Below are 16,337 nucleotides of genomic sequence, written 5' to 3' on the forward strand. Positions count from 1 at the left end.
CCTTGCAAAGTCTCAACTCAGTTTAAATCCAAATCTCTACCTAGTCCATACCCGTACCCCTGAAAGTGAATGTGGCTGAGACTAACATTGGACAGTTCTCACTTTATGAGGACTGCAGACCTCACGTGGATCCTCAGCGCTGCCCAGAAGTTAAGTAGCGACTTTGTTCACAGCCTTACTCCCCTGGACCACTCTTTCATACCTTCTCTTTCTGTAAAATATACACATCTTGCCCCATCCTCACTCTCAACTGATGAGCTTCTTATTTCACTGAAAAAAAAAATATATCAATCAGTTGAAAGGGAACTTCTACTTGGCCCCATCACTACAGCTGCTACTTCAATGTCAGGATAGCAAAATGGAAATATAGGTTTGATTTTCATCTGCAACATGTGAACCTGTCTAGACAGAAAACAAATGTAAAGATTGCAATAGTCATCATAGCCATGACTCTGGTGGTGATAATTATTTAGTACAGTTTTTTGAATATATAGATATATCACTTATTACCATAAACTGTGTTAACAGTGACTTAAATATACACTGTGGCCTGGCATCAGGAGCTTGTGGGGCTCTGGATCCAGCCCTCCATTCAAGAGCCTCTGCTACGAGCCCCCACATTTCAGCCGGCGGGAGCTCATCCCCTCGTGGTGGGCGGTGCCTGTGGCCTGTGATGTGTCAGACCTGCAGATCCCGGGTGAGTCAATCACCCAGTGCTGGGAGATCCCTACCTGCATGCATGCCGCTGCCTCATTGAGGGCAGGCATGGTGTCTTCCAGCATCTTCCTGGCTCCTGAACTGGGCCCAGTGGCCGCCCTGCAAAGGTGCTTACCTTGGAAAACCAGTGGGCGGAGGTGGCACCTACCCTGCCAGTCACTTTGATGGGATCCCGTGCAACATGTACCCACCATCTCAGGGGACCTAGCACACACACCAGTTCTGTTTCATTATGGACCATGCTTTCTGCCTGCTGAAGACAGGAGCATCCTCGCCCTACTGCAACCTCACTCCCAGGGAAGCTAGTGAAGTCCAGGTACTCAGACATCACCACCGAGTTCAAGGAGAGGCAGGTGGACACCCTGCTGGAGGCTGGCTTCCACCAGGAGGACACCTACACACAGGTTGCGGCCGACTGCCTCAGTGAGCCTTCTGGAAAATGATCACGCCCTGGACACCAAGCAGTAAAGCCACTGGGCCCGGCTGCTCAACTGCCCACACAGCCCTGGGGACCCCAGGCTTCAGGTACAGCCAAACCCCATGCCCCCACTCGGCACCTTTGTGACCAGGAGTGCAGGCTCTGGCCTCTCAGCCCAGGTCCAGAACCACACCAGCTGCGCGAGGTCAGTAAGCTTCCCTAACCTTTTCTCTGCACCTGGATTATCACTAACTTCCTCCCAGGGTCTTGAGGGTGAAATATACATTATATATATATACACACACACACATTACATATACATATATGTAATATAATTGTATATGTGTATTATATATGTGTGTGTGTGTGTATGTATCTATATACACATAACTCAGGCAATTCCCGCTCTTCTAAAGCATTTACCTTTCTATAAACATGCAGTTATTTTTCTCATCTTCAGAAAGTCCGGTGCTTATGTCATTTCTCCCTCCAACTCCTGCACCATTTCTTGATCCTTCATTTTAGCAAAACTTCTTAAAATCTTTGTTATACTCACTGTCGCCATTTCAGCTCCCTTATTCTCTCTTAAATCCACTCTGGGTTGCTTGCTCCTCACCATTCCATAAGGTCTTCTCTTTTTGGGTTCCCTAAACAGCACTGAGTGTTAAACCCAATGGGCAGTTCCTAGTTCTCATTGTAAATTCCTGATGTCCCTCCCATCTCGCTTGCAGTAGTCATTCTATGTGTATTTCCTGGATTTATTCTATTTTCTCCACTTTCTTGATGTTAATCTGTCCCAAAGATTTACCCCTGGCCTCCTCTTCTGTCGGCATGCTCATTCTGTTGGTGATCTTAATGAGTTTTATAACTTTAAATAAAATCTATATGTTGCTACCTCACCAAATTTAGGTCTCCAGTGGAACTCCTCTAAACACTAGATGTATTTATTTGACTGATTTCCTACCTGGTACATCCAATTGAATGTCCAACCCCAAACATGTGTCCTATCTTTCTCCCCCTAACCTATTTGATTTTTAAACTTTGCAGTCTTATTTGATGGCAATTCCATCCTTCTAGTTGAGCACCTTCTCTCATGTTCCACATTCAATCTATCACAATTTCCGTGGCTCCACTTTCACAATATATCCAGAATAAAAATTACTTCTCACCAGTTACATTGTCCCCACCCCATTCCATGCTATCCTTATCTCTCACTTGTTATACAAACCTACTAACTGGTTCTTATCTGCCTCCTTACTTCCTTTCAGTTAACTCAACATAGCAGCCCGAAGAATTTTGTTTTTAATGATAGTCTAGATTATCTATTTCTCAAAAAGTTCCCAGTAACTCCTCCTGTCATTCAAGGTAAATAAACATCACCATCCTTATTGAGGCATATTAAGGACTTACATGCTCTGCACCCATTCCTTCTTGTCATTGATACTGTGTCATGCAACTTCTGTAAAAGCATATTCAATTTGAATGGTGCCCCCTGGAGTTGTTCAGTAAAGAACTTGCAGCAATGAGGCCTCTTGACATCACCTCTTGCTACTCTCCCCCTTTGCTCATGCTGCTCCAAATATAATTGAGTTCTTATTCTTCCTCAAAAATACCTGATGGGCTTTCAACTCAGAGCAATGTATGCATGTACTGTCCCCTCTGCCTGGAATGATCTTCCCCAAGTTATCTGTATGGCTTAATCTCTCACAACTTTAGACCTGGACTCAAAATACTACCTTCTTCATGAGACCCTCAGTGAATGATCTATTTATTATAATGTTGCCACCCATACCCTTTGTTTCCTCTTCATTTCTCTGCTGTGTTTTATCTCCACAGCTCTTGTACTTAGCTGTTCAGTCATGTCTGACTCTTAGCAGTGCTATAGACTGTAGCCTGCCAGACTCCTCTGTCTACGGGATTCTCCAGGCAAAAATACTAGAGTGGGTTTCCGTGCCCTCCTCCAGGGCATCTTCCCAACCCAGAGATTGAACCCAGGTCTCCTGCATGCAGGTGGATTCTTTACCATTTGAGCCACCAGGGAAGCTCTTAGCTCCTTCTAATATAATATTTATGCTCTGTGTGTAGTAAGTTGCTTCAATCATGTCCAACTCTTCGAGACCCTATGGACTGTAGCCTGCCAGGCTCCTCTGTCCATGGGTGGAGAATACTGGAGTGGCTTGCCATGCCTACTGTAGGGGATCTTCCCAACCCAGGGATTGAACCCACATCTCTTATGTATCTCGCATTGGCAGGCAGTTTCTTTACCCTAGCACCACCTTGGAAGCCCTAATATAAAATACACTTTACCAACTGTAATGTTGTTTATGATCTTGTTCTTACCCCACTAAAATATAAGCTTCCTGCTGGCAGAGATTTCTATTTGCTCATTGCTATATCCTCTGTAACTAAAATGGCTCTAATACATAATAATAAATAATAAATATATGTTGAATAATTAGCAATAAAGTGGGAATTCTGAGCACAAAAAGTTAGCAGTGAAAGTGCCTAATCAACTACATTTTATACAGTGTGAATGAAGACTTACTTAGTTTTCCTGTTAGTCATCTTTAAGCAGCTAAGTAGATCTTTAGCAGGTCAAGAATACTAAAGAGATGTGTCTCAATTGCCCAAAATAGCCCACTTAGAATTGGAAATTTCACACTATAGAAGCAATGCCATTGCTGTGCTATTTCTTTTTCAAAAGAAAAATCCATTTGTAACACAGAGCTCTCCAGAGATCTGTCACCATTTGCTAGGCTTCGCTCCAAAAAGTGTCAGGACTGACCCAGCCAATTTCCAGGGTCACGCAGCCATTGCTTTTATCACTTATGAAAACAGAAGACAACTTCAGTACCCAAAACACAGTGCAAAAATCAATGATCCTAGACTCATTCTCAAAGTTGACAATGTGATTCCAAGTCCTTATTAAAAGGAAAAATAGATAATGAGATCTGTTTTCTTTGGTACTAGTGTCACTCCCTAGAAGTTGTGTAATTAGGAGGACAAATCAATAATTTAAGTTCGAAAGGGTATTGTTAAATGCATTGTCTCTTTACTATGAGTATATTCATTTATGCTTTACATGTATATTCATTTATGTAATCATCATTTCATTTATTTTTCTTCTATATTCATTTATTAAATATCTGTGATGAATTTATTTAATACAAATTTTTATTTGCTATTTTCTTTAAAAAATATTTATAAAACAAGCATGCTGCTAGGAGTGGGCATATTAAACCATCCTAAAATGTGTTAGGTCTGGTTTCATAATAATAGGGGAAAAATGCCTTTTGTCTGATTCTTCTCCTGTCTGTATCAGGACCTCCATCTATTGTTCAGGTTTCTCTTCAGCTATTGTGATCGATCTAGGGAATGTCTCTGGTATGTCCATGAGTCCAGATCTCCCAACTCCCGTTTTTCTCCTTTTCTCCTCTGACTCTCTGTGGTGTGCCAGGTCTTCTAAAAAGTGCCTACCAATGATTGACCACAAAATTGTTTTTTCTAGCTCTTGTGTTGTGCCTGAAGATCTTTTGGCCCATATATTAGGATGTGGTTATCCTATGAAGGGGTATTCCTTTACATGCTGGCACAAAGGTGCTTGCAAGTCGTCAACATTAATACATTAGGCAATGTTATTTCAATTCAATCGATTCACCTTCTCTTGTTATGATATGGTTTCACCATGGAGATGACCTGTGACATGTATTATTTAAAGACTGATCGCATGTTAGTCAGTCTGGTGGCCTCAGCCTGCAGTGCTATAACTCAGGGTGTCAGTTCTGGCCAAATATTAAGGTCAGGTTTAGGTGGTGAGGGCATCTAGCCACAAGTCCAGTGGTCAGTGACACAGCCCTGACTCATCAGCTTTGCAGAAGAGACTTCCCGCAAAGACTGAAGGTACTGAAACAAGTAAAGTGCTTATTAGAATGAAAAGAGTACAGTTATTTGTGGACAGGCACAGAGGCCGAGTCATGCCCTTGTGGTGGTTTGAATCACTTTTATGGGGCATTTCTTCCAGGTTTCCTTTGACCAATCATTTTGATTTGCCTGGTTCTGAGTCTATATTTGGTATATCTCAGGAACCTCCCATGTGTAACTCAGGTCTTAACCAAGATGGATTCTAATGAAGAGGCATATGGGAAGTTGACATCACTTATCATGAGGTGACACTCCCTCCCTTTTTTACCTCCAAGGAGCCTTTCTGCACATGTGTAATCCAGGAGGTCTCCTTGACTTCAAGAATGAGGATTATGTGGTCTTTTATCTCTTATCTGGGCAGAGCCCAGCCTCATCCAGCATCCTGCTTTTATAGAGTTTCTGCTATTATGGAGGTTTTGTCCACAGGGGAGAAACTGTTCAGCCTGGGGCCCATCTATTTCCTGCCTCAAGACTGGTCTCCTAGTTATTTTCTCTGTACACTAATCACTGGCTGATCAACATAAGATTTAATGTTTTTGTTGTTCAGTTGCTAAGTCGTATCTGATTCTTTTGAGACCCTATGGGCTATAGCCCACCAGGCTCCTCTGTCTATGAGATTTCTCAAGCAAGAGTACTGGAGTAGGTTGCCATGCCTTCCTCCAGGGGATCTTCCTGACCCAGGGACCGGACTTGCACCTCATGCCTTGGCTGGCTGATTCTTTACCATTGAGCCACCAGGGAAGCCCAGGAATTAATAGTCATATATGATAGTAACCAGCTAGACAAATAAATGTTTCTCAAGTATTAATGAATTTTCTTGAAGATAAACCATGCAGTACTTTAGCAAACGCTCTCCTCAGTTTTCCTAGAATTCAAGCCACTGGCATCTTACCTGAACTCCCTAAACCTTTTCTATTAATTAGAAAGGGAAAAGACCGCCTGTATCAGTCAGATTTCCATGACAGAAGCAGAAGTCATTTGGAGCTGTTTTAAACAAAGAGAATTTTTATTCAGCGATTCAAGATTCAAGTACTTCCAAAACTTTGGAAAGGCTGATGGAGCAGATTCTAGGCTGTACTCCTCCTCTGGGACTTGCAGAGCCAGACAGAACTGGCTCCCTAGGGGAGCAATCATTTCTAAAGTTGCTACTGGAGCTCTGACAGAAGTATAAGTTTTCACTGCTCCCCTGCAAATGGGCACCAAATTCTGCTTCAGAAGGGATCTTCCATACCAGCAAGAGGAGCCAGGAGCTGCCAGGCTTTAGCATCTGCCCACCTACTGCCTTCTGACATCTTTTCTAAGTACTTCTGGTTGACTGAAACTTGTTTGCATCAAAAATGATAGCTGCAGAGTTTGGGAAGTGTATAATTTTGCTTTATAACCCTTCCAAGTAAAAATAGTGGTAGGGGTTCTGATTCAGAAATATATTTATATTAAAATCAGTTCCCTATTGTCAGTAAAGTGCTTCTAGTCATTACCTGGGAGTGGGGAGAGAGGGTCACAGTAGTAGTGACTGAGTAGAAAAGCAGAAGCAATGAATTTAGAGGATGGGTACAATTCTAGCTCTGATATTTGTAAACATGAGCAAGTTATTTGCCTTCCCTGAGCCTCAGTTTCCATATGTGATAATAATATCCAGTCTACCTTACAGGGAAATTATGAGGATAATGCTAGACATGAATGTAAAAAAACTTCATAAATATCAGATACTAAGCAGTTACAAGCAGATATGATCAGTAGGAAGGACTAATGAAAAATTAAATGAGAGCATGTCGATTACTGTTAGGTGTTTGGTGCTAAATATATTTTATTTTATTCTAGTTTTTGAAAACTGATGACCTTCTTTTTTAATGGTCTATAAATTACCCCATTATCTCATTTTCAAGTCAACTGGGAATTTAACATAAATAGAAAATTAGATCAAGTTAAGCTCCCCATCATTATTTGTGATGCCATGTCATATTATGATATCATAGAACTCCTAGTTTCTTTAAAAGACATGGTTTTAATAAATAATATAAAGTAATTTACTCTGTCATTTGTATTTCTAATATTGTAATCTCAAATGTTTCCTATATTCACATTAGAAAATATTTCAAATTTTGAAATTTTTGTGATCTTGTGAAAATATATTTAGTTCATTTTTTAGTTGACCAAGTCACTGTGAAGTATGTTTTAAGCTCTAGACAGTAAAGAATGAAGGTTTCTACAGCAAGCCCCTTGATAACAGAAAAAAGAGTTACTAGGGAATTACTTTTCATTTTGTGTTATCATTTAGATGGAAAAAGTATAAACCCATAATTGTCTAGTGTGATTTAGTATTTTGATTGAGCTCCAGTTGTCAGTGTGATAAGATGACTTTATGAGCAGTAGAACATTAAGCCCCCAGAAATCAATAGATATAATAAAATCCTTTTACTGTCCCTTCCTTCCTACTCACCAAATCAATTGCTTTTTACCTTCTAATTTTTTTCATGAAAGTTCTACAATTTATTTTACTACCTGTCAAAAGTGAAATGTCTTTTTTTTTTTGCTGAATAGATAGATGTTTAATATTTCAATTCTTTCATGATTTTATTTTCTATCTCTTTGCTTCTAGAAGATTCACATACTTATCTAGTGTTCTGAGCCCAAAATTTGGAATAAAGTATTGAAGTGAAAGTGAAAGTTGCTCAGTTGTGTCCGACTTTTTGCGACCACATGGACTCTACAGTCCATGGAATTCTCCAGGGAAGAATATTGGAGTGGGTAGCCTTTCCCTTCTCCAGGGGATCTTCTCAACCAAGGGATCGAATCCAGGTCTCCCTCATTGTAGGCGGATTCTTTACCAGCTGAGCCACAAGGGAAGCCCAAGAATACTGGAGTGGATCAGATCTTCCCAACACAGGAACTGAACCAGTGTCTCCTGCATTGCAGGTGGATTCTTCACCAGCTGTGCTTCTAGAAGTGATACAAATGAGGACTAACAAAGTGATTGGTAAAGATGTTAGAATTCATGCATTGTTGACTTTGTTATTCTTTTAATCATGAAACAAGACTAATACAAAACCATATGAATCACTTGAAAGAATAATAAGAATATAACAGGTTGTCATCCCCTTTTTTTGTAAATCAGAACTACTTCTCTCAGCACCAGTTACACAACTCCTATTCACCAGACAGAGAGATTTGAACACACTTGATCTTAGACTTCTCTCATGAGAAACTTTATCTGTATGTCATACCCAGCTCATTCACATTTTGACTGCTGCATGATACTGATCCTCAGAAGGCTTTGGGACCATTCACTGAGCAACGTGGAACTAACCAGAGAGATCTAAGGCTTTTCCCAGTACATGTTTCCCAGTGATTGTCAGCATAAAAGTAGTTACCTTTTCCTTCTGGTAGTTTCCTAGTAGTTTTATAACTAGACTTTGCCAGCCTTACTTTATATTGAAAACAGAAGCTCCTGGAAGAAGTATTTTTCTTCTGCATACACAAAGAAATGAATTTTCCCCAGTACCTAGCCAAAGACTGCAGCTCATTTTACAGCACTGATTTCATAATTCAGTTTTTCTACGGAGCCATTTATTGTAATAGATGTTAGAAAACACATACTCCTAGTGAAAGAGAGGTGAATCTGACTGTACAGTGAGGGCCAGACTGTGAAAGGAAGAATGAAGGAGACTTGCAAAATCTTTAGGGCCTGTATTCTGAACTGAATGTGGCCTTGACTTAGGCATTGTAGATACGTGATCCATTCACTACTTGCTTATTATGCCAGACTGAATTCTTTCCCTGCTCTGTGTATCATATAATAGAAAATATATGTGGCAATTGTCAAGTCAACACGTTTTTGTGTTCTGTTTTTTGATTCAGTCAGCCTTCATGTATTACTGAATATTGTCATCTATACCCTCAATTGATGAGATTCAACCCTTTAAGGCATCTTTATAAAGCAGATAAGCATTTAAAGGGAGAAATACAAAGAAGCAGAAATTAGAAGACTACAGGTCGATATCATGTAGTTTACAATGTAATACCATCCTTCTACAATTTTCTCATATTATTGTTTTAAATTTATCCTTCTTTTCCTTTAGAGTTCACTGTTTACCCAAGACAAGCATCTCATAGTAAACAGTAGGTTTTATAAAAATAAATTGAGCTGCTAAGATCGAAAACCAATCTTCACTTTTCCTTTACCCACTGTATCCAAAACATCACTGACTCTCATATGGCATTTTTTCGTAGGCTTTTAATCTGACCACCAACAATCTAGGTTAGGTCCTCACGTTCCCTCTAAACAGTACCATCACAATAGCTTTGTAATGCACAGGCTTAATTCACATCTTCCTCACTTCTGGTTCATCTTCGCATGTTGTCACCACATCCTGCTTCCTAAGACATAGAGCAGTCACGATCCTTCATGATCACAGAGCTTCCTTGTCTATGCCATTCAAATACATTAATTCCCAATCCCTGATGTTAACAGTAAAAGCTCATCACATTATTGTATGTACTTACCTTTTTGGTTGTCTTCAACATCATAGACACACACCCTACATTGTACTATTCCATCTCTTAGTTGGGCAACTTACACACATGCCATTTTTTTGTTGTTGTTCTTTTCTGAGGAAGGGCCATGTCCTCTTCCTATCTTCCTCCCAAACTTTCTGTATTCAAAATTCAGAATTAATCTTAGCATCCCAGCTGACAGAGAACCTGTCTGCTAATTCAGGAGATGCAGTTTCAGTCCTTGGGTCAGGAAGATCCACTGGAGTAGGAAATGTCAACCTACTCCAATATTCTTGCCTGGAAAATTCCATGGAGAGAGAAATTCAGCAGGCTACAGTTCATGGGTTTGCAAATAGTCAGACATGACTGAGCAACATGTCCAATGAATTTACTACGATTATCATATGATCATGAGTTACTGAAGGACAAAAATGCCATCCTATTAGTTTTTATGTATTTCATCCTTCGCATAGAATTCAATATATCCTAAATAGGTATTTGTGGAAATGATTTTAATTAAATTAAACTGACCACATGGCATATGATGTTATTCTGGCTTTCTTTTAGGAACATGGAATACCTATCAACATGGGCTATGCAGTGGCACCACATCACTCAGGGGTCTACCCAGTTCATATTCAGCTGTATGCAGCTTGGAAGAAGGTCTGGGGTATTCAGGTCACCAGCACTGAAGAGTATCCGCATTTGAAACCTGCACGATACCGAAAGGGCTTCATTCACAATAGCATCATGGTGAGCATGTATTGTTGTGTGTATCGAAGGCTCTCAGTACCTACATGTGGAATGAAGACAAAATCTAACTTCCAAAAAACTCTTTTACATGAGTATCATAAATCTCTTTCACACCATGATGGTCACACATTAATACACTGCTTGGCTATAGACTTGCTTCTTAAGCTGTGGGGTAGTTTTGGCAAATTCGAGACAAGCTCAAAATGTTGGAAGCAGGTTTCATGTAGGTCATCCCCTGCAGTTTCTGGATTTGTCTCTGGACCTTATACTTCTGGGGAGTTTCTCTAGGTCCATTTGTTTGGCTGGTTCTATTTAGAGTTTTCTAGGCAAAATGTAGGTTCATAAATCAAGAAAACACCTCTCAAATCACTACACTATCAACAGACAGAATCTAACAAATAATATCCAAGAGCTAAATTTATCCACTCAGTTTATTTTCAGTTTCAGACACTGAAGAATATCTTAGGATAGCAGTTTTTCATTGTTTTCTTCCTAGCATATTATAAAAATGAAGGTATATATTTTATTTTCAAATATATTAACTGAAAAATAACAATTTGATGGAAGGATGATGCATATGTTCCTATAAATGAAAATAAAACCAAAAGTATATCAGATGGGAATTTATAATTATTCATGAGAATGAAAAAAATTGTCTTGTTTTGCTTTGTGATAAAATAGCTCATCTTAAAACATCCATCCCCACATCCAGTGCCTTAGGTCATGTTCTCATCACTGGTTGCCAAGATCATAGGAAAGGTTTACAACTCTTCTCCCTCCTTTAAATATTTACACCTTTTCAACCCATTATTCAGGTTACTACTAGAATCATCTGCCTATCTATCTTTCTACCCAATAAGTATCTAAAACCAAAGAAAAAGTAATAGCACACATGTTACCAGAGATAATACTTAACATTCATTAATCATAAAACTTTAATTTTTTATTGTAAATTGGTACTAGAGGACCTAAAGAAGACTCAGATTTAATGTATCTATTGAAAATGCAACTAAAGGTATTGATGTCCATAGAAATCCAGCAAATATTAAAAGTTTTACCCTGATATAAATGCAGATCAGAGTGAAAGCAGTTTTCCCTTAATTGAATAGTGTGACCATTTGCTATATTATTAAATAGAAACATTCCTTTAAGTCAGCACTATGTATTTTCATTTACCTTGGTTTTAATAAAAGCCTTTATGAAAATTAAGCAAAGAATAAATAGTTATTCTGTGCAACTGAATACATGTCCTCAACCCCATTAGATTATAAGTAGTTTATTATTCAATACAAAGTTTTTGGAATAGAATTACCTATTCACTTTCTCTGTTGAACACTCTGAGTTACAACAGAATTAACCACAAGACATGCCAGAAGCAATCATTAGATAATTTGACTATTACCGGGATTAAAACTTTAATTCAGAGTAGTAAAAACAAAACAGAGTGGTGAGGCTGATGAAAACTCATTGTTTTGAGGACTCTGAGATGTAAGTACATGTAAACTGTATTTCAGGATTAAGGGAAAAAGCAGTCTAATACCATGAAAAATGTAACCTTGGAGAATCTCTATTTTTGAATTAGATTAACCCTAAGAAGCCTTTTTTTTTTAACCAATTCTGTAATATAACTCAGCTGGTAGGTGAAATTTTTAGGCATGAATGAAAATGTTGTAATGTATGTGTCCTATGACTTTGATTGGGCAGCTCTCTTAATATTTACATAATTACACCAGTGTCAGCTCTTGATTACAGTAAGATTTTGGCTTTATCCACTGGGAAACTCCAATAGGAATGATAATCTGCAGACTCTGAAGTCATGACGCAGCAATGGAACTTTTAATTAAGTCATGTCAATATGCTGCTTTTTATTTTTCCTCAGGTCCTCCCTCGACAGACCTGTGGGTTGTTCACACACACTATTTTCTACAAAGAGTATCCAGGAGGCCCCCAAGAACTGGATAAAAGTATCAGAGGAGGTGAACTTTTCCTCACAATCCTTCTAAACCCAGTAAGTATCCTATTTATGCTTTTCACAATAACATCAGACCTTTCAAATATATGTTTCATTTTGTTTCCGTTGTCAACCTTCTCACAAGAGTAGATGGTAAATACTAGAGAGAAATTAGACTACATCTCCAAGTTATTAAATTCCCTTAATAAATGTCAACCAAGAAAAGTACAGATTTGTTAAGATCCATGTGTTGACTATAACAATTAAATGTAAGATAATATCTCAATGTTGGCTCTTATACTTGAATTGTAGTAAAGACATATATACAGTTTTCTAGCAAGAGATACTGGTTCAAGTGAATTCGATCTCTGGGTCTCGAAGAAACTCAGGAGAAGGAAATGGCAACCCACTTCCTTATTATTGCCAGGAAAATTCTATGAACACAGGAACCTGGCGGGCTACAGTCCATGGGGTCACAACGAGTCAGACGTGACTGAGTACAAAATATTCACAATATGGTGGTGTGTATTTTGCTTTTGAACTGTGGTGTTGGAGAAGACTCTTGAGAGTCCCTTGGACTGCAAGGAGATCCAACCAGTCCATTCTGAAGATCAGCCCTGGGATTTCTTTAGAAGGAATGATGCTAAAGCTGAAACTCCAGTACTTTGGCCACCTCATGCGAAGAGTTGACTCATTGGAAAAGACTCTGATGCTGGGAGGGATTGGGGGCAGGAGGTGAAGGGGACGACAGAGGGTGAGATGGCTGGATGGCATCACTGACTCAATGGACGTGAGTCTGAGTGAACTCCGGGGGTTGGTGATGGACAGGGAGGCCTGGCGTGCTGCAATTCATGGGGTCGCAAAGAGTCAGACACGACTGAGCAACTGATCTGATCTGATCTGATTTTGTCTGTAAGTTGAATCTGCTTCTAGCTCAAGTAGTAGTATGTCTATCAGTAGACATACATATTGCCATCTCTAAAAATGTTCACAATGAAAAGCTGCATTGAAAATACACCATGTTTGTATTAGTTCCTCAGTTATGTCTGAGACTTTGTCACCCCGTGGACTGTAGCACGCCAGGCTCCTCTGCCCATATAATTCTCCAGCCAAGAATACTGGAGCGGGTTGCCATTTCCTTCTACGTGAAAATACATAACTATGCATTATCTTTAAATACTAGGGTCATCTGAGGCTTCTTTTTAAAATATTCATTAATTTTATTTGGAATTAAACCTAGAAAATTTGTCCCTTTTAATTGTGCCCTTTGATTATTCAGAGTTTTTCAATTTGATTTCCAGTTATATGTGGAAAAGTATAGCAATATGGGGATATATTGTCACTAGATAATGTTGCAATTACTTCAGCTTTTTCCATTTTTTTTCCCTTAAGGATTCCATTTCTGAGGTTTTAGAGAGACATGTCATTTTTTTTTACATCCCACTGCACACAAGAAAATGTGAAATAGTGAGTTGTATGCTATGTCTAACTTGTTTGGGTAAGAAATTTTCATACTGGGAGAAAATGATTCATGCTTTAAACAAAACTATGTTTCAGTTGCCTCCGTTGAAGCTTCAGGTATGTTTAAATAAATTTAGATAATATATATGCTATTTGTAATCCATGAAGAAAGGAAATAAAAACCTACCTTGTGTATAGATGAAAACTTGTAAATTGGATTGAAGGGGTAGGGAAATGGGGGCAAAAATGCATGTTGTTATTCAGTCACTAAGTTGTGTCTGACTCTTTGAGACTCCATAGACTACAGCACTCCAGGCTTCCTTGTTCTTCACCATCTACCAGAGTCTGCTCAGATTCATGTCCGTTGAGTTGACGATGCTATCTGTTGCCCTCTTCTTTACCCTTCAATGTTTCTCAGAATCGGGATCTTTTCTAATGAGTTGGCTCTTCCCATCAGGTGACCCAAGTATTAGAACTTCAACTTCAGCATCTGTCCTTCCAATGAATATTCAGGGTTGATTTCCTTTAGGATTGACCGGTTTGATTGCCTTGCAGTCCAAGGGACGCTGAAGAATCTTCTCTAACACCATAGTTCAAAAGCATCAATTCTTTGGCACTCAGCCTTCTTTATGGTCCAACTCTCACATCCATATATGACTACTGGAACCACCATAGCTTTGACTAGACGGACCTTTGTGGACAAAGTGATGTCTCTGCTTTTTAATACCCTATCTAGATTTGTCACAGCTTTCCTTCCAAGGAGCAAGCATCTTTTAATTTCATGACTGAAGTCACTGTATGCTGTGATTTTGGAGCATAAGAAAATAAAATCTGATACTGCTTCCACTTTTTATTCTTCTATTTGCCATGTATGATTGGGCCAGATGCCATGATCTTTGCTTTTCGAATGATACAAGTTTTAAGCCAGCTTTTTCACCCTCCTCTTTCATCCTCATCAAGAGCTTCTTTAGTTTTTGTCACTTTCTGCAGTTAAAGTGGTATCATCTGCATATCTGAGGTTGTTGATATTTCTCCTGGCAAACTTGATTCCAGATTGTGAGTCATCCTGCCTGGCATTTCATATGATGTACTCTGCATAGAAATTAAATAAGCAAGGTGACAATATACAGGCTTGATGTACTCTTTTCCCAATTTGGAAACAGTCAGTTGTTCCATGTCCAATTCAAACTGTTGCTTCCTGACCCACATACATGTTTCTCAGGAGGCAGGTAGGGCGGTCTGGTATTCCCATCTCTTTAAGACTTTTCCAGTTTGTTGTGATCCACACAATCAGAGGCTTTAGCATAGTCAGTGAAGCAGTAGTAGATGCTTTTCTCTGAAATTCCCTTGCTTTCTCTATGATGCAATGAATGTTGGTAATTTGATCTCTGGTTCCTCTGTGTTTTGTAAACCCAGTTTGTACATCTGAAAGTTCTTAGTTCATGTACTGCTGAAGCCTAGCTTGAAGGACTTTGAGTATGGGGAATGAGCACTTCATCTGAGTATGAGTAATCAACAAACTTCTTTGAACTGCAGGACTATTAAAAATAAAACAGATCGTCTTTTTTGTTGGGGTTCCACTAAACTGGGGAATAGCTTGGATGCTCTATGATTTTAGTAAGAAATTCTATTTTTCAAAACTTGTTTGCTCTCCTGTAAGACAAACTTATAAACTAGACAATCTTCAGTGTTCCTCAAAAGTATTCCTTTTGGATATTTCATTTTGTATGTGTTGAATTCAAGCTCACTGAGACTTAAAAGAATCAATAACATCACAAAATATTGTTGAGAGTTGATACATACATGTGAATGTGAGTGAAAGCAAATATGGGAAATCTTTCTCTTCACTCCTTCCTTCATTAATTGAGAATTTGATCTTCATAGAAGCAAGGGTCACATCTTCATACTGTTTTCACTTTGGGGTACACTCCCAGCCCCAAATCTGCCCTTGTCCCCTCTTCAGGGGAAGGGATAAGCATCAGAACAATGATGATTCCCTCCCATGAACCTCTAGCCCCAAGGTCTGATTGTTACTGATATTCACCACCTGGGTGCCCATGGGGCTACTTGCCATTAAAGAGATGTATTTATAACTCTGCTTTTCAAAAACTTTGAATTTAGCACTCCATATATAGCATCATTCAGAGACTAACAGTTGGCCCTTGACAGTGGTAAAGAACACACCTGCCAGCACAGGAGACATGAGACCTGGGTTCGATCCCTGAGTCGGGAAGATCCCCTGAACAAGGAAACAGCAACCTACTCCAGTATTTTTTCCTAGAGAATGCCATGGACAGAGGAGCCCGGCAGGCTACAGTCCATGGGGTTGCAAAGAGTCGGACACAACTGAAGTGACTTAGCATGCAAGCATGCATAAATCGTTACTCAGAGGGTAATAGTTGGTCCTTTAAATAAGATGGAAGACTATTTGGCACTTATACCTGTAGCACTTGCTATAAACTGACAAAATAACACTAACCTCACTTAAAAAGCTAATCATTGCCAACCAAAGTTATTTTAATTGCAGGAGAAATAGAACAATGGAAGAGGGGAGTTTTCAGGAGATTTCTAGAATCCAATAACAAACTGTACTTAATCATTGTGAACTAATGGTGATCTTAA

At 39.2% G+C, this 16,337-nt stretch overlaps 1 protein-coding gene across 1 annotated transcript in view; it reads left to right on the forward strand.

Moving 5' to 3' along the window:
• The window catches only part of LOC112586229 (bifunctional heparan sulfate N-deacetylase/N-sulfotransferase 4), a 160,202-nt gene that overhangs the window by 35,857 nt on the left and 108,008 nt on the right, over positions 1-16,337 (forward strand). Inside the window, exons 3-4 of the mRNA XM_025290270.3 lie at positions 10,118-10,303; positions 12,183-12,311. Of these exons, the coding sequence (XP_025146055.2) occupies positions 10,118-10,303; positions 12,183-12,311 (315 nt within the window). The remainder of the gene's footprint in view (positions 1-10,117; positions 10,304-12,182; positions 12,312-16,337) is intronic.

The sequence above is a fragment of the Bubalus bubalis genome, chromosome 7 (assembly GCF_019923935.1).
Source record: "Bubalus bubalis isolate 160015118507 breed Murrah chromosome 7, NDDB_SH_1, whole genome shotgun sequence".
NCBI classification, from domain to species: Eukaryota; Metazoa; Chordata; class Mammalia; order Artiodactyla; family Bovidae; genus Bubalus; species Bubalus bubalis.